The sequence below is a fragment of the Schistocerca americana genome, chromosome 1 (genome assembly GCF_021461395.2).
Source record: "Schistocerca americana isolate TAMUIC-IGC-003095 chromosome 1, iqSchAmer2.1, whole genome shotgun sequence".
In the NCBI taxonomy this organism is placed as follows: domain Eukaryota; kingdom Metazoa; phylum Arthropoda; class Insecta; order Orthoptera; family Acrididae; genus Schistocerca; species Schistocerca americana.
The window spans coordinates 1049093965-1049119515 of record NC_060119.1 but is presented as its reverse complement, the minus strand read 5'-3'; the positions used below and the strand labels follow the sequence as shown (position 1 = coordinate 1049119515).

The window sequence follows — 25551 nt, the reverse complement described above, 5'->3', positions numbered from 1 at the left end:
TTATCCTTGGGATGTTACAGCAGCAGGCATATAAGGCGAAGAAATTTACTGAATCACATGCTTCCCAAATGTGACTCCACACACGTATTGCTAAGATGTAAGTAGGAAAACAAATTTATGCATTTAGAAAATAGAATGGGGACTGTGTACTGAATTTAGAGTAACTACTCAGCTACTGTTCTTCCTGCTGAAAACGGCATTGTCAATGAACAGTCAAGAAATATTGCTCACTCTGTCCAGCCAGAAATACGAGGAATGAACAAGCGAACAAGCGATCAGATCATGTATCTGCGTGCTATCTCCTATGGCGAAATGCTCGCAGAACCTGGCACATTAACCAGATGCGAAACCTGGGACCCAAACTAAGCACGAAAAACTCCCAAGGTATTTCAGTATCCCATCAGAAATAAATCAATTTCGAATTTCCCCTAATTCTTCTTGACGGCATCACAGTACTGCGTCTGGAAACAGTGAAGAACTCACGTGTAGCTTTGTATGAACACCTCAACTGAGTAAAAAATACTGTATCCCCTTTAGAATTTTTGGAATGTATTTCCACAGTGTGAGTAAATTAAACTTGTGGAATCACTAATTCTGCTGCACTTCCTAGTGCGATGTAACCCAAAACTGCACAATTAGTAAAAACTGTAAAAAGTCAGGCCTAATCATGATTCCCTATTTACGATACATCTCCAATATACGGCTATTCAATCAACGGATATTTGATCATTTCTGTGGTTCAGTGGTTCAGTCAGTTACGACCAGTCAAGATACGTGACTACCGGTCTATGACGATTTCCCTGGCTCCTCAGTGGTCATGTTCGCCAGTTCCTCGCACAGGGGATTAAGTTCACTAACTGATTAACAGTATTGAGACGTACATACGTAATGCAGAATTTACCGCTAGATGGTATGAGGGCTGGACTTGCCACTACAAAAGGACGTGAAGATTGTTGTGTTTCCAGCACAGTAGCAATAGCGGCAGAACAGGTTGGTGAGGAGAACTCATTGACTTTAAAAGTGCGCTAGTCATTGGATGTCACGTGCATAACAAATCCAGTAGAGACATTTCAACCCCGATAAAACTGCGCACGTCGACTTTGGTGATGTGACTGTGAGGTTGAAACGTGAAGGAATAACCGCAGTTAAAATAACACCAGGCAGACCTCATGCACCGACGAACAAGGACCGTCGAGATTTGCGAAGGATGGTTGTAAAAAATCGCATGATATCAGCGGAAGGAATCATTCGTGAGTTCAAAAACTGGTTCAAATGGCTCTGAGCTCTATGGGACTTAATTTCTGACGTCATCAGTCTCCTAGAACTCAGAACTACTTAAACCTAACTAACCAAAGGACATCACACACATCCATGCCTGAGGCAGGATTCGAACCTGCGACCGTAGCAGTCGCGCGATTCTAGACTGAAGCGCCTAGAAGTGCTCGGCCACAGCGGCTGGCAGCAGGACTTGAGTATAAGTTCAATAAACATTAAAGAAAAGACATTAAAAGGCATACCTTTTCACTGGTCACTCTGCTCTCATATAGACAAAATATGACCAAGCTGCGCAAAAGCTACTCACATGTAAGACCGAAGCAATAATAGTACTCCACTGCTTGGATGCAAACCTGTTCCACATAAATCACGTTAAGTACTTGAAAAAACTGCCGGGCCCCTAAAACACAATGGAAGTGATATCGACATCAAACCGCTAATTTTTTAAAGAAATCAAGGCACTCGGTGCTCAGTTTTCCAAAGATTTTCATCACCAGCCTACAACGGCCTTACATAACAGAAATACTGAGTCAAGTACTTCCTAACCCGGTGACACCGACACCGTGGCACGGTATCAAAACAATAACAACAAACTACCCAACTTGAAGCTGGAACGGGAGATCCGTAGAATCGTGTGTGACATGTCAACACGTAGGCCTGGCGCAATGACGGGAAAGCTGCCGAAACAGCAGGTAAATGCGTCCGTGCCCCGGACCAGCAGATCAGGAATGCGTCAACCGCTGCCAATGAAGGCTGTCAAAATATACTAAACAACAAACAGCAAACATGTTTGATAAAAATTAACACACACGGTAATGGTTAAACGAGCAATTAAAGATTCAACTGTTAGAACTTCAGTATGGATACGGCAAGCTTATAAAATTGTAAGTTAACTTTCCCAGCAATAACAAAGAAAATGGAAATGAGCGAATGGCATCGTAGGGCGGGAGGCCCCTATTCGGGGAAGTTCGGTCGCCAAGTGCACGTCTTATTTCATTCGACGCCACATTGGGCGACTTGTACGCCGGTGATAAGGATGAAATGATGACGAGGACAACACAACACCCAGTCCCCGAGCGGAGAAAAGGCTCCAACCCGGCCGGGAATCGAACCCGGACCCACGTGGATGGGAGGCGAGCACGTTACCACCCAGCTAAGCAGGACGACCAAGCAATAACAAGAAGCAGTGTACAAGGTCATTTAAGAGAATAATTACATAATAATTCAAACAAGATTTGAAAGATCAAGCTGTACCTTTACTGGGGTGTCTTAGGAGCTAATAAACACTGTAATTGGGACGCGCAACAAATGGCAGATGGCCGGTTAAACTGTACACCTATAACCCGAAGGCTGAGCACACACAACTTTAGTTACAGGCCAAATCCAAGAAGTCGCCCCTGGAAGGACCGCTCAGTGAGATCTACAACAAACAGAAATTACAGTCAGCAGTATCAAATATTCAGTAATAGCAAACAATGATTTCAAAATTAACATTGTAAAATACTTGCCTGGCGCATGTGGGAACCTTCGGATTGAGTCGCACAGCCCCAAAGCAGTCACCGAAAGACATAAAAAACTGGATTCTTGGCGAGCTCACACCGGGCAGAATTAACAGTCTTTAAACAGAGAACGTACTAAATAGTCTTCATAGATAATTTCAAACAAATGTCAAGGAGGCCAATAGCTTCAGTACTCCAGGTATGCACATGATAATACCTGCAGCTCCTGGCTGCTAACAAATTGCTCAATATATCTCGGCGTATTTGGGACACCACAACTGACTGATGCACATCGTAACCAGGTTGCACGCGAAGAGAGCCGCCCCTTGCCCCCTAAACTCGCCGGTAGCGACGGTCAACGCTACAAGAAAACGTGGCCTCCATAGCCTAACGGTCAACGGTGTTACTCGCTGCGATCACCAGAATGACCGCACAGCCGCGGAGGAAGCTCTTAAACCAGCAAAGATGATACGACAAGCGTCACAGTCGATGGAACGCATGCTTAAGTGGTGCCAATAGGATCACGCGTACCCCCTCACGAAAGAAGGCACGGCTCAGTGCAGAGCATTGGCGGAGTTCTCATTTGTACTCAGGTGATTCATGTGATAAAGGTTTCCGACATGATTATGGCCACACGACGGGAATTAACAGACAATGAGCCCAGAATGGTAGTTGGAGCTAGACGCATCGGACATTCTGTTTTGGAAATAGTTGGGAAATTCATTGTTCTGTGTTTCACAGTGTCAGGAGTGTGCTGTGAATACAAAATTTCAGGCATTGAACCTCACAACCGGCAATCCAGTGGCCGACGTCCTTCACTTAACGATCGAGAGCAGTGGTGTTTGCATGGAGCTGTCAGTGCTCACAGACATGCAACACTGCGTGAAATTAACGCAGAAATAAATGGGGGACGTACGACTAACTTATCCTTCAGTACAGTGCGGCGAAATTTGGCGTTAGTGAGCTGTGGCGGCTGAGAATCGACACGAGTGTCTTTGCTAACTCCTGGGCTCGAGACTATATCGATTGGAACCTAAACAACTGAAAATCCGTAGCCTGGTCAGATGAGTCGAAATTTCAGTGTGTGGCGCAGACCCCACGAAGACATGGTCTCAAGTTGTCAAATGGTTCAAATGGCTCTGAGCTCTATGGGACCTAACATCTGTGTTCATCAGTCCCCTATAACTTAGAACTACTTAAACCTGACTAACCTAAAGACATCACACACATCCATGCCCGAGGTAGGATTTGAACTTGCGACTCTAGCGGTCACGCGGTTCCAGACTGAAGCGCCTAGAACCGCACTGCCACACCGGCCGGTGCTCAAATTGTCAAAAGGCACTGTGCAAGCTGGTGGTGGCTTCATAATGGTGTGAGCTGTGTTTACATGGAGAGAACTGGATCGCCTGGCCCGACTGAACCGATCAACTGGAAATTGTTATGTGCGGCTACTTGGAGACCATTTGCAAACAACTTCATATTCCCGGACAATGAGGAAATTTTTGTGGGCGGCAATAGGCCATGACACCGCCTAACAATTGTTCGCCATTGGTTTAAAGAATATCCAGGTCAGTTTAAGCGAATGATTTAGCCACTCAGACCACTCGACGTAAATACCATCGAACATTTATGGCACGTAATCGAGAGGTTAGTACATGCGCAAAATCCTGCACTGGCAACACTTTCGCAATTATTTTGGACGGCTATAGAGGCAGCATGGCTCAATATTTCTGCCGGGGACTTCCGAAGACTTGTTGAGTCCATGCCACGTCGAGCTGCTGCATTATATGGCTTGAAAGCAGCTTCGACACAATGTTATGATGAGGTACCCTATGATTTTTCCCACCTCAGTGAATGCCTATCTCTCACCCTTCTCCTCCACCCCCCCCCCCCCATCTCTTATTGCTCTCATTCGTAAATATCAGTCTTCATGCTGCATCGGCAAATGACACCTGACACCACTAACATCACTCAACTCCACAGCGCAGGTCCTTCCTCTTTTAGAGCAAGTGAATCATCAGTTCTCTGACTAAACTTTATAAAAGACCATCAACGTTGAATCATCAGTAACATATTTGCAAAGACCTTCTAAATCTTTTATACATTTCTGCACTTTTAACCCTTTGAGTAACAAAGACTTCTGCCTACGACCACCACTTTATTAAAATAAGTGGATAAAAAATCCTAGGTGAAGATTTCCTTCATTTGATAACTATTTCTAGGTAACTGAAGATTCATCTTCAGATCTAAACTACAGAAAATTGCAGAACAGAAATAAACAGTAGCGTAATACATTTTATATTTAAACTTCCATTCTATGATACTTACGATTCTGACCTAGGATTTTTGATCTACGTATTTTAACGTAACAGATCGTATACCTCACTATTTGACAATGTCAAATAACACCGAGCATTTTATTAATCTTTTTTAAAATTACCAGTGCCTTTAACATGAAACCACTGACGCTGTTGGAAGACAGATATATCTAGTAGTACACTGAGGTACTTCTACGAATGTGGTGAATTCTAGCAATCACTGATAGCTTTCAAGGAGAGGGTGCTGCGTGAATGTAGGAGACGGCGACGTGCTGTATTTTTCTTTCTTTTCTTAGTGATCATGTGGAGGAGATCATTGTTAGTGAAAGCAAGTAATCTAAAGTTTATTTTAAGGTAAATTTGATTTTAGAATAGTTTAAAAGCGAAACAATTGGGTCTTTATGTAGCTTCGATACAAAGTTTATTACATTGTATGCCCTCTTATGCTTGTTACGTAGGACTATAATTTGTTTTAGGCATTATGAACTGATGGAAGTTTCCAGAAGTTGGATTGTGTCTAGAAAAAGTGCGAATTTTCTTTCAAAATGTCACATGAAATAATGAGTGGTTAAAATCTGTATGTCCTAGTGATTCGTAAGTCGAACCACTTCCTTCAAACAACTGATTGTTTATTTTTTGACAACTTCTTGTTCTATTCATTGCTTTTTGCGATAATCAGGGTATTTTGGTAACAATTTTAATATCGTATTTGTTTTCATATTGTAGGGACTCAAAGGGTTAAAGTTCCTTTATTTATCTAAAAATGCTATTGTTCCACCAGTGAGTGACGGTATAATTCATTAATACAAGTATGATTGTTTGTATTAGTACAAATGCTCGTGGCTACAGAGTGGTGTTTTGTACACCTTCCAAGTCAGCCCCACCTTCGAGCGTTGAGAAAACGAACACATCTAAGTAGATTTCCCGTAGAGCACGTATGTTAATGTCAATAACAAGAAACATGATAATCAATCCTTGCCATCCGAAACCGGACGCTAATACATTTTCATGTCAAGTGAGACTGAGTAAGACAATTTATTCTATCCATTTGCAATTGCTTCATGCCATAATGGCAAATGTATCTTCAACGTAGTGATTACTGTCCCAGGATTCGTTAGTTAGTTACATGCCTCAAACATAATTTGAATGGTTGTACTTTAGAAATGATGTGGAACGAGCCAGTTTATAGGAGATACATACGTGGTTAGTGTCAACATTAATGAACAATTTATCATTTTATACCTACTGATGCAACAACAATGTTTTTGTTCTGGCCACCAGCTTTTAAGTAGAAACTCGTCAGTGGAGTAGAGTGAGGTGTCCAGGAGAAATGATTTTATATTAGACTTAAACCTTGATTCGCAGCCTATCAGACATTTTACGTTATTGAGCAAATGATTCAAAATTTGTATTGCTGCATACTGCAACATCTCTAAGTTACTGACAGCTTTAATAATGGATGATTTATCACTCTGGTGTTGTAGGTATGTGCATCAGCGATCTTCTCAAACTGTGTGATGGATTATTTGTGACGAATTTCGTTATCGAAAATATGTACTATGATCCCAAAGTTAAAACACTTAGCTGCTTGAAGAGGTGCCTACATGACATCCGTTGATCGACACCATGTAGTATTCTTCCTGATCACTTTTTTGCAATCAATATTTTCTTTCTAAATGATGATCATGGGTTGTCTCAGACAATTATTCCTTTCGTCATTACTGAGTGGAAATTGCAAAATATATCAGAAGGTTGATATGTTTGTTTCGAAGATCAGCAGTTGTACTAAGAGCAAAAGAAGCTCAGTAATATGCTTCTTCCAGTTAGAGTTTTCATCAGTTGTACATCCAAAAAATTTGGAGCATTCTACTCCACTTACTGACTCCTGCTCATATGCTACATCAGTTGTTGGTATGGCTATTTGCTGTACAGAACTCAAAGTAATCTGTTTTTTCCAAAATTTAGGGAAGTTCATTTTCAGAGAGCCACTTATTAATTCTTTGGAAAATATCCTTTACTAAGTCTTGTGTTGCTTTCTCTCTAATGGGATTTAATATAACACTGCAATAAGTACCAATTTCACTTGTTGAATGGTAAGTGTAAGGTCACCGACGTATGTAAGGAAAGGTAATTTTGCCATAATTTGTGATAAAGTCTATCATCAGCACAGATCATCACCCCATGTAGGAGCAGCTTAGTCAGTGTGACTGTTTGTCAGTCACCGTACAGCCGCGACAGGTAAAAGCGGCGTGCCCTGGCGTGTGCCGGGTTGCAGCGGAGCCGCCGGCAGGGGCAGGTGTTCCCGCGGGCGCGGCAGCCCTGCGACTGTCCCGTGCAGCGAGGGCGCAGGGCGCGCATGCACGGCCGGCAGGTGCGCCATTGGCGGAGCCCGCCGCCCCTCCTCGAGGGAGGGCCGCTTCCTGCACTTTCACTGCCCGCCCCGCCTACGCACTGCACGCCTCGTTCCGCGGGACCGTGTTCGATCCTCGGGTTCGGGAGCCTCGCTGCGAGGGGGCGGCAGCGGCCGGGAGCGTCAGTGCTGCTTCAATTAGCGCTGGGAGCGTGCCCCGCATTACTTCCTGCGTAACGAGAGGCGGCGTGCACCCGCATAAGTCGACCGATAGATCGATAGTCGGCGACACGTGCTGTTCGTTCCGCAGTTCTGGGCAGTGCCGGTACGGATGGGAAAAACCGACCGGTTAAAACCGATACCGGTATTTTCGTTCCGAATACCTGGCACTTTTCGATACTTGTTTGCTCTTGATTATAGCAGGTGTTTTTATTTTTTACTAACAGTAGGTTAAAAAACGAAATATCAGTTAGTCATAGCAACAGTGCTAAATTTTTTCGTTTTTAAACAAACTTTTTTAAAGAATGAGTAGTTCTTATTTCTAAAATTTCCATTCGTTGAAATATTGTGTCATGATAGCAAATGGGGAACGGTATCAGTGCTGTTTTAATAGCAATGTCGACGGTAACAAGCAACATAAACGGAGCATAAGATTTGGTCCAGCATTGCTGAGACAATAATGTACCTGTTGCCGTGTGTCGTGTACGTGTAGTGTGCAAGAAGAAGACCAAATCTAATGCTCCCCATCTGATCTATAACATAGTTTCTCGTTGTCGTCGCCGGACACCCAATGGGCACCCCAAAAGGGCTTCATCTCTTTAGACTGGAAATATTTTTACAAAGTGACGTAGCAGTGAAGTACAATGCTCCATTTGCTTTAAAAGATTAAAAACGAAAGGAATCACGACAAACTTGCTACATAATATAAGGAGAAAACTTAAAACTTCACAGTTCATTCATAGTCTACAACAAAACAGAAATCTGCTGATCTACTGTCTGTGTGTAACCGAAATGCCTTCATCCGCTTTTAGCCCTTGAAAACGAACAACTTAACATAAAAAATAGAGTTCTTCAACCTCAGTTTTCACTCATTAGCACTGAATATTGGTAATGTCCTAATAGTAGTATTACCCTCGATTACAACATCACTTTAAATAATTTAGAAAATACTGGATTTTTTCCTTTTTTAGTAGTCATCCACTTATCACTTCTCCAGAAAAGCAGCGAATCGTGGACAGACTAAGTTTTCCTTTATTTGTCTATTGTATTTAATATTTTCGTTCTGTGTATCTTGAAACAGAGTCAAAGTTTTTCAATCTTTGTTTGATTTCTATGTTTGTTATAGAAAGTAATAGGAGTAAAAAATCGAAAATTGGTTATTTCAGAAACCGGTTATTTTGAGTGTTTTAACAGTCCCGCTAAACTGGCGTGAAAAAAGCGATATAACCGAAAACCGGTTGTTTCAGCGATAACCACCATAACTAGGCAGTGTGTAGTGGCATACTTATAGAGAAAGTATGTGAGCTGCAATGAAAGTTTTTTTCTCCTTTGCGCCAGACCTTATACATTTACTTGTAGTTCCCAGTTTAACTGCTGCAAAAGAATATTACACTAGCAAAAATGGAATGTGTTATACAAAGAACACCTTGACCATACACCTCCAAACTGATGCTCCATTATTTCAATACGTTTGGCATAAACTGAATAAACATTCATCCTTATGTGAGCTTACTTGCAGTACATAAAACCGTTCCATCAGAAGGAAACTGCTGTGGGTTCACAATAACATGGCACAGGCGCAGAAACTCATTCTCGCCTGAGCACTGGGCAACTTCACACGTTTGTTCCGTAGGAGCGGCCACCTCAATTGACTGCCGGCTGTCGTTCTACTATTTCCTTATTATACTGCTTGGTACTGCAGTCTTCGCCACCACAATGGCAACGAAAGTCGTTTAAAATCAGGCATGTATGATTATATACAGTACCATTACACTTTCGTTAGATGTATCAAACGAGGAACTAAAAAATTAACTAAAAACTGTGGTTCAGACAATAGCAGAAAACTCTATTTTTCAGTCACATAAAAGAGAGAATGAGGGAGCGAGAAAAAATAGCTACAAGCTCTTCCCGAGGTTTCACTGATTTAGGAAAGAACCAAACAAAGGGGCGAAAATTTTGTAGTGAGATATTATCGACAAATAGGTTGTCGGGGTCTGACACATAATTTCCATGCGAGAATGTAAGGTTGCGAGACTTTTAGGTACGGGCATCGATTGTAAGATATCATTTCATCAACAATAAGCTGCCAACTCTTTTCTCATACTTTATTTTGGTGATACGATTCTTATACTCAGTTATTATACGGATAACTTAGAAATTGATGCTAGCTGCGATTGCTAAGTGAAACATTTCTGGCGTGCAAAGGTAGCGTAAATATTGAACTCAGGCAACTTAGATAAGGATGTGGCGGTTGCATGGTGCCATGGAAAGGTTGGTTTCGTAATTTTTATTCTTGCATTTAATAACGTAACGTAATATAAATTACAGGTGGGACAGGCGAAATACATAACCATCCTAACAGTCTCTACTTGTAAGTGCCTTAATGCCCCAGTAATACAGACAAAATGTTATACATAAAATTGTCAATTCATCTACGAACCTCAGGCCATGTGATAAGTTACTAAAACAAAGGCACTGGCACAAAGGTGCTCTAAATTGGTAAAATGATAAAACTAAATCAATACCACATGAACCACGAACATTAGCCATAAATTGACTTGAACATTTACAGGTATGGTGGAGTAATGTTACTAAAAGTTTTTCATCCCCCATAGAAATCGCAATCATTTGTTTACACGAGTCAGTTTACAGAATATATATACGTAATTAGTGTTAACTTTAATGAAAACATTATCATTTTCATCTTACTCGTGCAACTGAACTTTGAAAAAAGGTAATTTTTTTGCTCCCTTTTTTTAATTTTGCCGAGAGACAGTGTTCAGAACATTAACACTTTCAGCACAAAGTATAATTTTATTGCTACACATTGCTCAGATGTTATATATGGTTGACAATATAATGTAATGCCCATATCATGCACATGGTAGTAACACTTTGTAAGCGGAGGCATATCTTCAGTTTTATTTGAACCTCAAGCTCACATATGTGAATGATGATTAGAAGGTCTTGGAATAGGTCATAAGAGTGTGTCTGGTGAACTTAGTATCTATTCTTAATGTTGTGATTCTTGTTTTACATCAATACAAATTTTGCAACTGTCAGAATACACTGTTGTCTCTAGCTAATATAAGGGAATTTGTAAATCAACATTAGTAATATATATAATCTTAAACATTAATTAATATTTTGTAATATAAAGTGGGTACATTGTTTTTATAGGTTGTTGAGACTTAGTTAAAAGCAATTCAGACCTGTGTGACTGGTGGACTGTCTATAATTTTGATTTTCACAAACATCTATGTTTCTCAGATCTTTTTTGTGTGCTTTGGAAACTTATGTGTCTCAGTGCATCAGCTGAATGAAGTTACAGAAACGTGCGCTCTACCATCAGAGAACCCTTAGTTCCGACAAGACTTATATCATTACAACGCTTGAGATTACTCTAAGGACTTAAAATAGCATCTTTATAGGCATTCCAGACACGTCTTACAATGCCATATGGAAATCGGTCATGGTGCACCATATCCATCACCAAACATATCCCACGTAAAACTTTGAACATAGCTGCTAAGGTTCAGTGGCTATGTCAGAATTATATTGTAACAATTAAGTCAAACAATTCATGCACTGAAATTAACCCAAAAAAACGTTTTTCTATTCCTTCCGTTGGACCCATTTCCTATCAGATTCAGCGCATGCTTCGCAACAAATACAACTGAAATATTGCCTTCTCCACTAATAATAATCTAAAGAGAAACTTCATTCATAATTTGAAATCCATTCGCTCCCCTACAGAAAGATCTGGCGTTTATAAGATCATCTGCGATACCTGCTCCTCCTATTATATAGGGCAAACCGGACTTGCTTTCACCATCAGATATAAAGAACATCTTTTGAGAAAGAACGGCACCAGTCCCCTAAATTCATCCTTTGGCGTTCATCTCTTAATTACTGGACACGTGCCTAAAGCCATAGGCGATAACAATATTCTGCACACCGAAAAGAAGGGGCGTAGGTTAGATGTCTTAGAGGAATTGGAGATTTTCAAACATCTCATTCGTCATGATGGCCTCATTCTCAACGAACAGCTGCATTTGCGGAATAAAAACTTTTTTGACTGTATAAAGTCATTGCTTGATCCTTGATTCAGATTTCCTCATGCAGTTTACCGAAATGTTGTTTTCCTGTCACATCTTTGCTCTTTTCTTGTATGTCATAACTACCGTTTTTACGTTACAAAATGTATCTGTGTTTAAAGCAGATAAATATGTAACTTCATCCTGTTATTATTAATGCTTACGTTATGCCTGAATCAGCTGCATCACAATTTCATGTATCTAATTTTGAATGTACAGTAGCCTAGTTGTTTCTGCGGCTACTAGATGGCGCTCGTAGCAACACCATGTTCACTTGCCCACACTTTCTAAAGTGGGCACCTCAGTCTTGTTGCAACCCTTGTTCACAGTACGAGCAACCCTTAGCGGCTCGCCATCTCACAAGTGTTCATGACGTCGCCTTTCCGGCTTAGATCTTTTGTAATATGTGACTTGTAAGTACTGCATCTTTTCGAGTCAGTACAAACTTCAATTTTATTAATGTACTATATACCGAATATTTTAGTACAGTTAGTGTAATTCTGAAAACGACGCTCATAGTAGCGTCGAAACCAGGTCAATTTTGACTTAATATTTGTGACCGAGGGCTTATTTGTTACAATATAATATCCCAGGTATTAAGTTTACTATGAAATACCTCAATTATACAATGACTGACTACTTCACAGCAACTGGCAACTGATCGTACCCACTTTCAAAACCTGGTGGGTCTACACACCATCCATCATGCGAAACATCTCTCAGTTGTCACTCATACGTCCTGATAAACGACTTGTAACAGAACTTCACGATGTACAAACTGTACAGAAATACATGTTAGACCTTTTAAACAAAAAAAGTTCTTATTGATTATCACTTGTAAACTGCATACTTACTCTTAGAACATTCTTTACAGAATGGTATGTCAATATTTGATATAAATCAATTAGTCAAGAAACACTGAGTAACTGCTTCAGATTCCACAACAATATTACGATTATGGATTACAATAATGCATCATTTGCACCTGTTTCACCTTTGCCAAATCTGGCCGCCAGTTAACAAAATAACACAAAACGTATCTTTGAGAAAACAGAAAAAATACGTGAACAGGATCATGAACAGATAAATCACAAATATTATAATACAACACAGAATTCTTCATCTGCCACTCATTTCAAACATATCTATAAAAGCTAAAAGCTTACCTCTTCATATCTTCTGAAAATCTTTACATAATATGAATAACACATCATTATTGTCATACCGACATTACTTCCTGATTCTACTGAATCCTTATTCTATTAATACCGTCCATTTTTTTTATGCACTGTATACTGAGAATTATCCAATCTGGTTGCTTCAAACCGCAATATAAATTATGCGCTAACAGTTCGGCATTCAGTGTACAAAGAAGTATTCTGATACACATCATTTCAATGTAACACTGCACATTGTAACACAACCAAAAAACCTCTCTAATCGAAATACTCGTACATAATCTTCATGTCCTCTCAGGATTCTCCCACGTATCCTTTTGATTCCAAATCTGCAGATGATTCCACAAAACATTATTGATAGTCAAAAAAGAGTGAAAATACACTATTAGTTACGAAATCGTTATTTCTAACAATACAAAAAAGATACTGTGAAGATTACACCCTTCATACAGTTCCTCAACATGCAAATGAGATAAAACAATAGTTACCTCATAAAAAGAAACAGAACTCTCCTTAAAACCAGTGCACTAGTGGTACTTTCCAGATCATGACAATGTCCCTTAATTTGGTCACCAACATGGAAGAAAAAAAAGTCAACAATAGGATCACTCATACTTAGAATATTTCACCACAACAATCAAGCAAGAGCGTCACATTCACTATGTAATGTATTCCTCGCGATTTACACTTGTGTATCATTTCCACTTCGATGTTGTTGGCCATCAAAGACTCTGAAAAACTTTTTCATAGGGCAATATGACCTGTATGAATGCACAAGGACCTTTTGTCTGACTTGAAAGACAATTTCCTAACACATTTGCATATGGATTTCTTCTTAGTTGTGCTCCTCATTTCAAATTTAGCAGTGCAATGTGGTTTGCCAATAGATTTCTTCTGAGTTCTGCTCCTCACTGACTGATGTAATTAGCTCTCCTTCAGCCAAGGAATGGTCTCTTTGGTGCTGTTCTGAAGCTCATTTTTCTGTAAAATTGAGACTGGTGGTATCGGGCTGATTCGTTTTGCAATTCATTTAAAATATTCTGAAATGATCTGAGATGTGCTTACTGTACCAGCATACATACACCCAATTCCTTAAGAACCCTTGCCCCTGGATTAGAGGAGAGGTGATACAGTGAAATGAAGATCAGCTTGATGCTTTGTCTTAATATCATTTGCAATCAGAGTGGCGATCTGTAGTGTGGACCATTGTCTGAAATTACTCTCTTTACTGGCCTGACCTCTCATAGGAAATGCAGCATAGCACCATAGCAACTGTCTTCCCTCTGGCCTTCTGCATTGTTGCAATAGAAACAAATGTTGATGTCAGTTCAGTGACTACAAATAGAGAAGAGAAATCTGAATGTGTGTGTGTGTGATCAGCCCAAATAAATTGACTGAAGTTAAATCATGCACCTTTGCAGGAATTGCTTGATAACCTGGAGAAGTGTAACAAACAGCAGGTGGCTTTGCCTCCTGACATGACTTACACACTGCCTCAACCTCACATATCCTCATTAGCATGTTGCTAATGTAACATGCTTCATGTAAATGATTAAAGCACTTATGTGTCCCAAAGTGCAAGTAAATGAAATTGATATACCTATATTTATTTGTGCAGTTAGACATCTGTAATAATTAGCAACAATCGAGAGCCAGCAGAATCTCTGCAATTAAATAATTGCTTGTCTTTCACAAAATGGTTCTGGTGCAGTGCTGCATTATACCCGTTATTCCACTCATATTTAATCCCCTTCAGTGTGGGATTCTTGTCCTGCTAATATGGAATATGTTCAAGTGGAGGGGCAAAATAATTCTCAAAAGTGATATTCCTTAGATAGAGTAAACCAAGACATTATCTCATCAGTTCCTTTCAACACAATGTAGCTACTCACTCGACATATGTGGCAATGCACTCTTCCACTATAGCCACTTATTTGGGATTACAAACTTTTACTTTTGTAGGTAGAGCACCCAATGAACCACTAGACCATATGTTAATTTTGTGACCATAAGAAACTGCAAAGAAAGATAGTCAATAAACACCTTTATTGTTTGACCAAATAAGAAGTACCTGCATTTTGCAAACACCCAGGTAATATCAAATGCCTCCAATTTGGTGACTGAGTAATGATGCTCACGTCTAGAGAGGATTCAGCTAGCAGTGCATATCATTTTCTACAAGGAAGTTTGATTTTCTTTTGTTTCTTGAAATTAAACAACCCCAACACCTTTCCTTAAACTATACATCATGACACAAAAATTCTTACTTTGGTCTGGGGATGCCAAGATTGGTACTTTCACTAGGGCATTCTTATTATTATCAAATTCATCTTTTGCTTTTTGGTCCGAGTTCGATGTCTCATTTTCATCTTGTCAAGGCACACAATTGTGGAACTGACACAACCTTAAAGTTAATGGGTCTTTTATATAAATTTACCCATCCTAAGAAGTGAGAGAACAACATTAGCACTCTGTAAGTTGCTTCTCAGCGGTGGTGTTAATGTAGTGCTTAATTGCTTTAATTTTATTGGGACTGCGCTGAATTCCGTCTACGAAAATAATATAATCAAGGAAAGTGATTTTCTGTCTCCCAATCTGTGACATCTACAAATATCCAAAAAGTCCAATAATCAAGGTAAGAAATCATTGTGATCTGCCCATGATTTCTGTGCTATTAAAATGTCATCGACGTAGAGTGTCACTCACATTGTGAGTCCATCAGGAAGGAGCGTTTTAAGTCCCCATATAAAGTTAACAGAAGCTACATTTAGTGCTCAAGGAAGTCACTTAAACTGGAAACATATATCAAAACATGCAGTTGACATGTGGGGTCTAGCATTATTTGCCAGTAGCTGCTACACAAGTCAAATAGGTGATAGCATATGCATAGCATAAAAATTTTGTAACATCTCTCCCACGCTTTCGGGTCTACCTGTCTCTGGTACAATTATTGTACTGATTTAACTGTCGTTCTAAACTAATCCAATCTGCATTATATCTTTTCGGCAACACTACGAGAGGACTATTTTAAGAGCTCACAGCTCATTCGATTATAAGTTTCCTTTAATTTACGTCTCTGGTCACAAACATTTTGTTAACAGATTACCAGTTTCAGTCTATGATGACCATCATCAGATCTGTTTTATAAAAACTAAGCCCTAATGTACTGCAGCCATAGTGGCATCGTCAGCACATTAGGACTTTGTTTTTATGAAACAGATCTGATGATGGTCATTATAGACCGAAACCGGTGATCTGTTAACAAAACGTTTGTGATCATAGACGTAAATGAAAGAAAACTTATTGTATATACGGGTCACTGTTTTATTCGAGACAATGTCGCAGCTTGTCATTCGACTATATCTTGTTCCAGCTTCTCATGTGTCTTCTTCCCTACTTTGGCCTTACACTCTGAGGAAATGGGATAAATTTCATAAAGAATTTATTGTGCTCTCGATCACAATGCATTTACTCAAAACATCATGTGCCTGCAATATGTCACACAATTATAACCAGTCAGCCTCCAATGAACCCCCAACACAATGAATACACTACCCCACAACACCATCAAAACCTTCACTCTGTCACTGTTCAGATAGTGAAAAACTGTTGTCGCTCATAGAATTTACGATTTCCTTAGGCTCTGTGATAGGTGGGTGTACTTATTTGTCTTGAGTCGACCGCCTAAACATATGACATATTCTGTCACGCATAGTCGTGGCACGGAGTCAAATTGGTTTGGCTGCCCAGCAAACGGGTCCACCTGCACACTGGAATCCACCGGGGTTTCGAGGCTCATGGGAAAGTACCTGCATTCCGAATCAACCGAACCCGAGACCGCGTACTAGCATTTTTCAGGGGCGCGCTATTAATAACAGATTGCAGCCGTCCATGACATCAGTCGCCGAACGCATCGTGGTGTGTCGCCTTGACCAGCAGGAGGGTAAAGTATTCGCTGCTATGGCGTAGGGTTCCAATATGTTTCTCAGCACCCTGTTCTTTCGAACCATATTTCCCTTTTTTTAATACTAGAGTATAGATGCTTGGTGGTGGCGTAGTTTTTGTGCCATAGCCCGATTTCACGGGTATGAAGTGAGATAGAGCGATTAGTGTTCTGGTTAGTGTCGTGTGTCAATCCCCAGCTGATCACTTTGTCCACATAGACCCCATGTTAGTGAAAGCGTTTGTCAAATGAAAATGTTTGTGTGACGGTTCATTAGTCATTTTTTGTCTTGCGATGTTAAGAATGTATAAATCTATTGTCATTTAGATCAAAATTTATCCCTGTGTTCTGATTAACAGTACCTTGCCATTTTTATTAGAGTCCAGATTCTAAAAGAGAGTAACAAGGTTGCAACCTTTCATCAAAACTGTCCCATATTTCATCGATCTTACACATGAGCTTTCCAGCTATTCGTTCACAAAAGCTTCCTCTTGATGCGAATGCAGTTGCTCTCTCGCTCACATATTCGTTCTGCTTCTTAATCTCTCCTCTTAAATTGTCTTAATTTTCATTCTGTTTCTTTACATCTCCACCCAAATTTTCATTCTCGTTGTCAGTCTCTCCCCTTAAATTTTCATTCTGGTTCTTTATCTCACCTATACTGGGAACTAGGCTACTGAGACACCCCATTCTGGAATAATGGCTGTCAAACTCACTGACTGGCATGTCCTGCACGCCTATCTGCATATCTGTGGTGACTGCATTCGTGGTTGAGGGACTGTACACGCGATGCTAAAATCTATCAGATGTTTGCGGAACGACTTTTGGACATCCCAACTACAAAATAGCGCAAGCGCTGGGAAGCTCAGAATCTCAATAAACAGCTACAGATTCCTGTCTTTCAGAACAAGCATCTGTACCATGTTCCCCGATTCCATCAATGTCACACGTATATTTTCTAACTGTTCCGGTCCCGCATTACACTCATAGTCTCGCGTTCCTAACGCAGCATATTCTTCCACATCAATACATTTTGCATTACTTGAACTGCTCTGTGCACAGTTACGAAAAGACATCTTTGCAAATTCATGCTCAGTACAGTCAGTGCGTATCACAACTCACAGGAAACGAAAACAGAAACCCAGCGAAGACTTAGCAATTATTTATAAGCGCCAATAGCAATACAAGGCAAATGTAATAAATCTTGTTTATATGTGTGCCCAAACCCTCCATATATTTTATTAAAAAAGACATTGGCTGTTATAGCTTTATGTTTATATTCGTTATAGTCGACATATTCGTCGCGAGACAATAGCAACAGTATTGATATTTAAAACAGTTTTAACGTGTCTTTATATTTCAGTCCCAGTCCCACAATTTTTAACACAAGGCATATTTGGATCTTCCTGGCTAATCTTCAAATCTATGAAGTTTCGTCAGCAACACGTCGTGCCTGTGTCAGAAACACACACACTAGAGTCACACTGATACTAACGTGGACGTTCTTCAAATGGCATTGGCGCACGATAGGGGACGTAGCTGGAGACGGAATAATAGACGAGGGAACACACGTGCACGTCTGATTTTAATGGACATGAATCAAGAATTGTGCTTGCTATAAGCCATCAGCAGAGACTTGACTCTAGTGCTCGTAAAGAAGCTCTTCGTGAAGCTTCAGTCTCCATAAGAAGCACAAATTCGTATCTCTACTCACACAGAAACGAATGATGCCATTCCTAGAGGCGAAACCAACCCTTTCGAATATAATGATGAGACTGTTCACTGACGACTTGCCAACAAGGTCTCGAAACGCTGTCCGACGAAGTGTGGAGTACCGACAGCCGCCAGAGCGTCCCCCGCAGCGAAAATCCCGCTTTCGAGTAAAACTCGCTTCCTTTGCTTGAACTCTCCTTACAGTCAATCACCGCCCTCTTTACAAACGGCATACCTCTCACGCCATGCATCATGAAGCTAATATCCATGGCCTTCAGCTCATACTCAGTTTGGTAGGAAGTCTAGAAGAAATTGTGACAAGTGTGCAATACAGCCAATCAGATACATTTCTGTGTCTTTTGGCGGCAAAATCCCTTGTGTCTGGCGTGAGAACATCTGCGACCGTTAGGCTGCACCTGCGGCAGCATTCCGCGTGCAGCCCTTTTCATAAAAAAGGCTGGTCGCGGTGCTCGTAAGATGCTGTCCCTGCGGTCTTATGCTTCGAGCATCTTCTCGCCTCCGCAATCTTAGCGACCACAAGTTCGTCGCGAGACGCCCTTTTCCACTGATCTCACGTCGGGGCGGCGGCTTTAGGCAGTAAACGCACAGCGTTCTCATTTCAGAGCCATAAAACTGCCCTCCCTGCAGCTCTTACTCCAAGTCGACCATGAGGACTGTTAATTCCGACCTTCTCCCTGCGGTCAGAGCCAGGGTGAAATTACGCTCAAAACACGTGCCTCTACATGAGTAATACGAGCCTACCCAGTATCAACCAAAAAATGCCTAATAATTCGATACACCAATCTAAAAATGCGATCCCGTACTAACTAAATGAAATATGAATCGTCAGGCCAGATTTCTCCAGCTTGCACCAGACCTGTATCTAGTGTTGAACCAGCTTATCTTGTCAGATTTAGTAATTTTTAGATACAGGAGACAAGACAAAAAAGCCTATTAGATTAAAACACTTAAGTTCTGTACGCACATTTCATTTCGTTACTCTGCCTGTTCTTTAGGGACGTCGTCATGGTGTTTCGTCCTGTGAATACCTCTATTTCTTTTAGGATATGCAGTAATCTACTTTCTAGTGCCTTGGAATGGTGATGTTTATAATGATGTACTCTTTTAAATTAGCACTGAATACTGTGGGATTGGATTCGTTGACGTTAATACATTCTCTAATCCTCGTTTTGAATTTCCTATCAATTTGTGCAATATAAAACTTACGTCACTACATATACTCATGACATGTCATAAGCCTGACTCTTATTTACACTGTGCATAATGCGTGAGCCTAGTGTTATACATGCATCCAATTTGCAGCCTCATTTTAGAAAACGTAAATCTTATCTTACCGGAAATGTGACGCAACGAGATAAAACTAGACCCATGTTTCTTTCTTTCGTACACTACTTTTTATGCAACTTTATCTTCAGTCTCAGTTTGTGCCTTCTTTACTCTTGCGTATAATCTCATAAATAGTGTTGGGTCAAAGCCATTGTTAGATGCTATCTTTTGCAGTGCATGTAAATCAGTACTGATATGATTCCCACTTAAAGAATATATCTGTCTTAGTTAAGCCAAAATATACTTTTTTATGGGACTGTGGATGGTAAGAACTATTGTGAATAATGCAAGCAGATGTAGAAGGTTTTCGGAATACATTGAACAGATGAGTATGACTTTCTTTTTTGACCTTCAGGTCCAAAAAATTGTTATATCCTTTATCCTCATACTCTATGCTGAAAGTAATATTCTTATATAATATATGCTGATGGTAACAATAACTAGATTCTCATGAGTGCCATCGAAGAGGACAAGTGTGTCACCTACAGAACAGCAACAGGATATTCTTTTTAGTCAGGTCATCGCAAAGTCCAAAAACTTTGTTTCCAGCGTGATCTAGTGATTCTAAACTCTGTTTTGGAAGTTTCCCGATTGTTAGTTCTTTGTCTTCACATAAGTGGCCACTGACTGTAAGGTAGTTCTCATATAGGACTAACTCGATGAGATCACCTAATTCATCAATTTATGGCTAATCCACATTGTCAGAAGGAGAATGATCTCGACACACACACACACACACACACACATACACACACACACACACACACATACATACACACACAAAATAATCGTTATTCGTTATAAAGAAGAAATTACGTATTACATGCCACCCACATACACAGACCACTGTGCCATTCTACATAGTGCTCGGTGATTTAGACACAGACATATTTGAAAACAACTGTAACGTAAGTAAAAACATTTATGAAAAATCCAACGTCGAAAATATAAAGTATAACGTACCTGAGGTGTACACAGAAGAAGATGCTCCAGTGTAACTTTATACATTATGTACAATAAGACCGTGACTGTGCCAAACGTGTAAAATAGTTTCTGACCAAATACATTTGGCTCATAGAATATTACCTACTGTATCCGTGTTGACAACTGATGGCATCCTACCAGGCAGTAGTCAAACGTACTATATAGTGTTTAGGGGTATCACCAGGTGGTAACAGTCCTTTACATGATCATTTAGGAAAATAATAAATAAATCTCGTACAGAAATGGATGACGACTATTTTGTTTTTTATTAATTCCCTTAAATCCTTATTTGGAGTATAGGGCTGCAACAAAGGATCGCGATCTGTTCTGTCTTCTGCTAGTGTTTTCACTTCTTCCCGTCATAGTCCTTGCTGTTAACCTTCTCCTTCAACTGACCGTCTCCACGTCGTCCCTTCTTCGCCAAATGTTCGTTCGGCCTCCTAAGTGTAGGTCCTAACCATCTCCACTACCTGCTTCTTATTTGCAGCTCAATCATGTTTCTGACTTTCTGACTGGTTGTTTCCCATAGTGTTTCGTTAGATATGACATCTGGCCACCGTATCCCCAAGATGTTCCTCAGATATCTGTTGTTGATTGTCTGCAGTTTATGGGTTAGCTCCTTTGTCACTGTCCACGTCTCACGTCCATGTAGAAGCACAGATTTTACTTTACTTTCAAATATCCGCTAATTGATCCTCAATGTTATATCCTTCGATCTCCAGATAGAACAGAGAGTTGCTAAAGCGCCTTTGGCTTTGTTAATGCGTCCGTTAATGTCCTCTGTTGCACCACTATATGGTGTAATCATACTTCCAAGGTAGAAAAATTTCTCCACCGTTTCCATTACCTGATTCCCAAATTTAAGCTCTGCGGCGTTATATTTTATAGCTCGTCTTTTGTTTTTTGGGCATCAGTTTTCAAACTGACGTTCTTCGCCCAGATTTCAGGTCTCCTAGTTTCTCTTTCATGTCGTTGAGGCTGTGGGATGGAAGGCGAAGATCATCTGCAAAATCTAGGCCTTCTAGATGTGTTCCATTGCTCGATTTTATTCCTCTTACTTTATCTATTGCCTGTGTCATTTCAAGATTGAGTACTATGTCAAATGGTATTGACGGGAGCATGCAGCCTTGCGTAACACCGCTATTGGATCTGAAAGCTGGCCTTGATGGTGAACCCGGCACGTGTAGTTTTCATACATGCACTTGACAAGTGCAATTATTTTCTTGGGAATTGCAATAGTTTGCAGTGGGCTCCATATTTTTGTTCGAATTACACTGTCGAAGGTCTTTTTCATAGTCTAGAAACAGTATATAAAGCGGTGACTGGTATTCATATGAATGTTCAGCTATTATTACCAAGTTGTTTATCTATCTGTTCTTCAGGGACGTTGTCATGGTGTTTCACCCTGTGAATGTATACCTCTATTTCTTCTAGGATGTCCAGTAATCTATCTTCTCGTGGCTTATGAAGAGCGACCTTGTTTTCTTTGTACTATCTTATCTACATATACTTGTATCCAATTTTGGATTATTCGTGAGAGGATCTTGCTTGGGACTGACAGGGTGAAGCCTTTCCAGTTATCACAAACCGATAGGTCTCCTTTCATGACAGCTCAATGAGCAAGCCTCTTTTCCAATATTCAGTACTTTTTCATTTCTCCACATGGCTGTCGGGAGTGGATGTGAAATTTATGCTGTTATAGAGGAATCTACTTTAAGTAACTCTAGACTGATGTTGTCCAGGCCCGGAGTTTCTCCATTTTTTATTTGCGGGAGTGCTTTAGCGATTTATTCTTTGGGTGGAGGTTCTTCGTTAATTGACATATTTGTGGGAGTCATTCTCCGTCCACACTCAGTTAAGTAATATTGTCATCTATAGTTTCACGGTTCAGAACCTTATCAAAAAGTTGTATCCATCTCTGCACGTGGTCTTCTTGATTTATGAGCAGTTTTCCTTGCTTGATCTTGATTGCCATATCACCCCCAAATTTCCTATTTGACAGTGCTGCTGCCAGTGTGCCTTTAGCTGTCAACACTGATACAGCAGGTAATATCCGATGAGAAAAATTTATTTGATCAGAAATTTGCGTGCGTGTCTGGAACTGTAATTGTTTTGGAGCGAGATGTACGTTCACCTAAGGCACGTAATATTTTATATTTTGACGTTGGGTTTCCCACAACAGTTTTTACTTATACTACAGTTGTTTCCAAATTTGTCCACGACTAAATGACCATGCACTACATAGCGTGGCACAATTTGTGTAGACGGCATTAGAATGTACATGTATCAGTAATTCTTCTTTATAGCGAATAACGATTTGTAATATTTTTTCAGACCTGAAGACGGCAAAATTAATTGGCGAAAATGGTCATATATATATATATATATATATATATATATATATATATATATATATATATATATATAAATTGATTAATAATGTAAACTTTATATATATATATAATATATATAGACATATATATATATAAAGTTTACATTATTAATCAATTTCAGTTAACTAATCTTTTACTAATTTTGGATAAATTCATTTTGATTACGGATATAGTTGTCACTATATGGATACTCATGTAAATGTTAGTGATATCTAAGGAAAAGAATCTATCATTCGCTGGGATATGAACATCGTTAATCTGGTTTATGAGATTTGCCGAGTTTTCAAATGTAAATTTTCCTAACATCAAATGTAAGAGATATCTTTGCAAAGCAAATAATTTGTTTTGAACGTCTGTTTTATTTCTTCATGCACCCATTGAGCTACATAAGTCATCGATTCTATATTAGTTTTATATATATTTAATATTAACACGTGCATACCTAGGAATAACTACATATGCAGACGCTGATTATTGAAGTTGATGTTTCTCCCATTCTTCCCTATTTTGCGTTCAATTCTCTGATACTGATGAACAGCTCTCTACGGGAAGTTATACAATGATGAGAAAAATCTGTCGTACTCGGTGCGCGTAAATTTTAGACCATTAATTTCAGTAAAGCTGTATGTTTCATTGTTCGATAAGGTTAACGCCCTGGTGTCTCTGAATCAAAGTCGTGATATGTTGGCAGGTGGTACAAAACTTAATTTTGTCCGTGTATTTGGCCCTTTTACTGAAATTTCTTCTGATAGCTGTGGGAAAGACAGAAGCGTGAACGTAACAGACCGGAGGGGAAAAAAAAGCTACGGTGGACATTCGCTTGTGAAAGTAGGGCGCTGTACGTGACAACGGTCGCCGAAGCGTGAACATAACAGGCCGTAGGGAAAAAACGATGGCAGTGGATATTTCGTAACGAAAGCACGAGCTGGGGCGCGCCCCGGGTCTGCGGCGTGTCAGCGGAGCGCAGGTGCGCAGAGCGGCGGCCGAACGTCGGCAAACGGCGGACCGCTCGCCAGCGGACGCGACAGCCCGTGTAGCGCCGGCGTATGGGCAGCGCAGCGCAGCGCGGCAGTGGTCTGCGGGCTGCGGCCGCTGCAGGGGCGGTGGCGGCGACAGGTGTCCGCGATGGCTCCGGCTGGCCGGACCAAATTAATTCAGACGGCTCGACGCCACCGCCGCCGTCGCCGCCACCGCCGTCGCCTCCAGCGAATTAGCTGCGACGCCGTAATAAGCGGCAGCCGCCGCGTGCAGGCGGACGCCTCTGGACAGGCGTCGGTCTGACTGCTGCACAAACCCGGCTGCCGCCTCACGTAATACGACCTGTGCAGATTGACAGCTGCTACCTCATAGTAGAGCGTAGCGCTTCAGTCGTGTCAATATGAACTGCCACATGCGAAAGGCAGAAATGAAATGAAAGTAATGAGACCTCCAACGAGCACTTCCGTGGGAGATGTCTAAGGGCTTCCCAGATAAACTTCCTGAGAACGAACGACATGGTCGACAGACAATATGATTTACCCATATCTCTATTGTAGATCTCTGCGACGTGAATTGTTCGGTATGCGATGATGTCACGGCTGTTAAAACTTTCCACCCCTGGGACTTTATCCACTTAAGGTCCACGCACGAGGGCTGCGGTTACCCATCCGTTACGTTGCTGCAGGGTATCATTGTTGCTAATAGTAAAGTTCAGAACTCCACCACAGACCACTGATGGACAATGCTGGACGACTTGTGCACCTAAATTGTTCTCCGTATTAACTGCAATATTGTCTATTGCTTTATAAACTGTATGCGCGTACGCCTTCTTCTCCTATAAAATCGTGCCATCTTCTGTGTGAGAGCTCCAATGCTGTTGCTCGAGAGGCTGCACGAAGATTGATGCCTTCTTACCAGATGCTGATAATTAATTAATGGTGCTGATAATTGTTAAAAAATTAAACTCGTCGGTGACCTTACTCATAATTATAGAAATTAAATAAACTTCACTCCCCACCCTTATCCCTACCAAAAAAATATATCACAATAACATAAATAATTAATAAAACCATTGCATCAGCCACATTGGAAATACTCTGTGTGAGCGTTGACCTTGGTCATTACGCAAACGCTTATTGCTCTGTGTTTACAAACATTACAAGCCAAATGAGACGCGTGTTGCTAGATTTACTACAGCACGCGCACGGGATATCCAACCCAGTACTCGAAACAACGGGCATTCCAGCTCCGGAAAAC

At 40.5% G+C, this 25551-nt stretch overlaps 1 protein-coding gene across 1 annotated transcript; it reads left to right on the top strand.

Annotated features, from left to right (window-relative positions):
- The first annotated feature begins 1940 nt into the window (after positions 1–1940).
- On the top strand, positions 1941–24469 carry LOC124596206 (transcriptional regulatory protein AlgP-like). Its single transcript, XM_047135260.1, has 3 exons — positions 1941–1967; positions 7331–7624; positions 24236–24469. Exons 1-3 carry the CDS (start codon positions 1941–1943, stop codon positions 24467–24469), a joined length of 555 nt encoding a protein of 184 aa, XP_046991216.1.
- Positions 24470–25551: the final 1082 nt, after the last annotated feature.

What these genes read in the sequence shown, in the direction of transcription:
- LOC124596206 (XM_047135260.1), top strand. Translation starts at nt 1,941, where the DNA reads ATGACGGGAAAGCTGCCGAAACAGCAG. An exon ending in GAAAGCTGCCGAAACAGCAG is followed by an intron (nt 1,968 to 7,330) that starts GTAAATGCGTCC and finishes CAGCCGCGACAG; the next exon opens with GTAAAAGCGGCGTGCCCTGG. An exon ending in GGGCGGCAGCGGCCGGGAGC is followed by an intron (nt 7,625 to 24,235) that starts GTCAGTGCTGCT and finishes TCGTAACGAAAG; the next exon opens with CACGAGCTGGGGCGCGCCCC.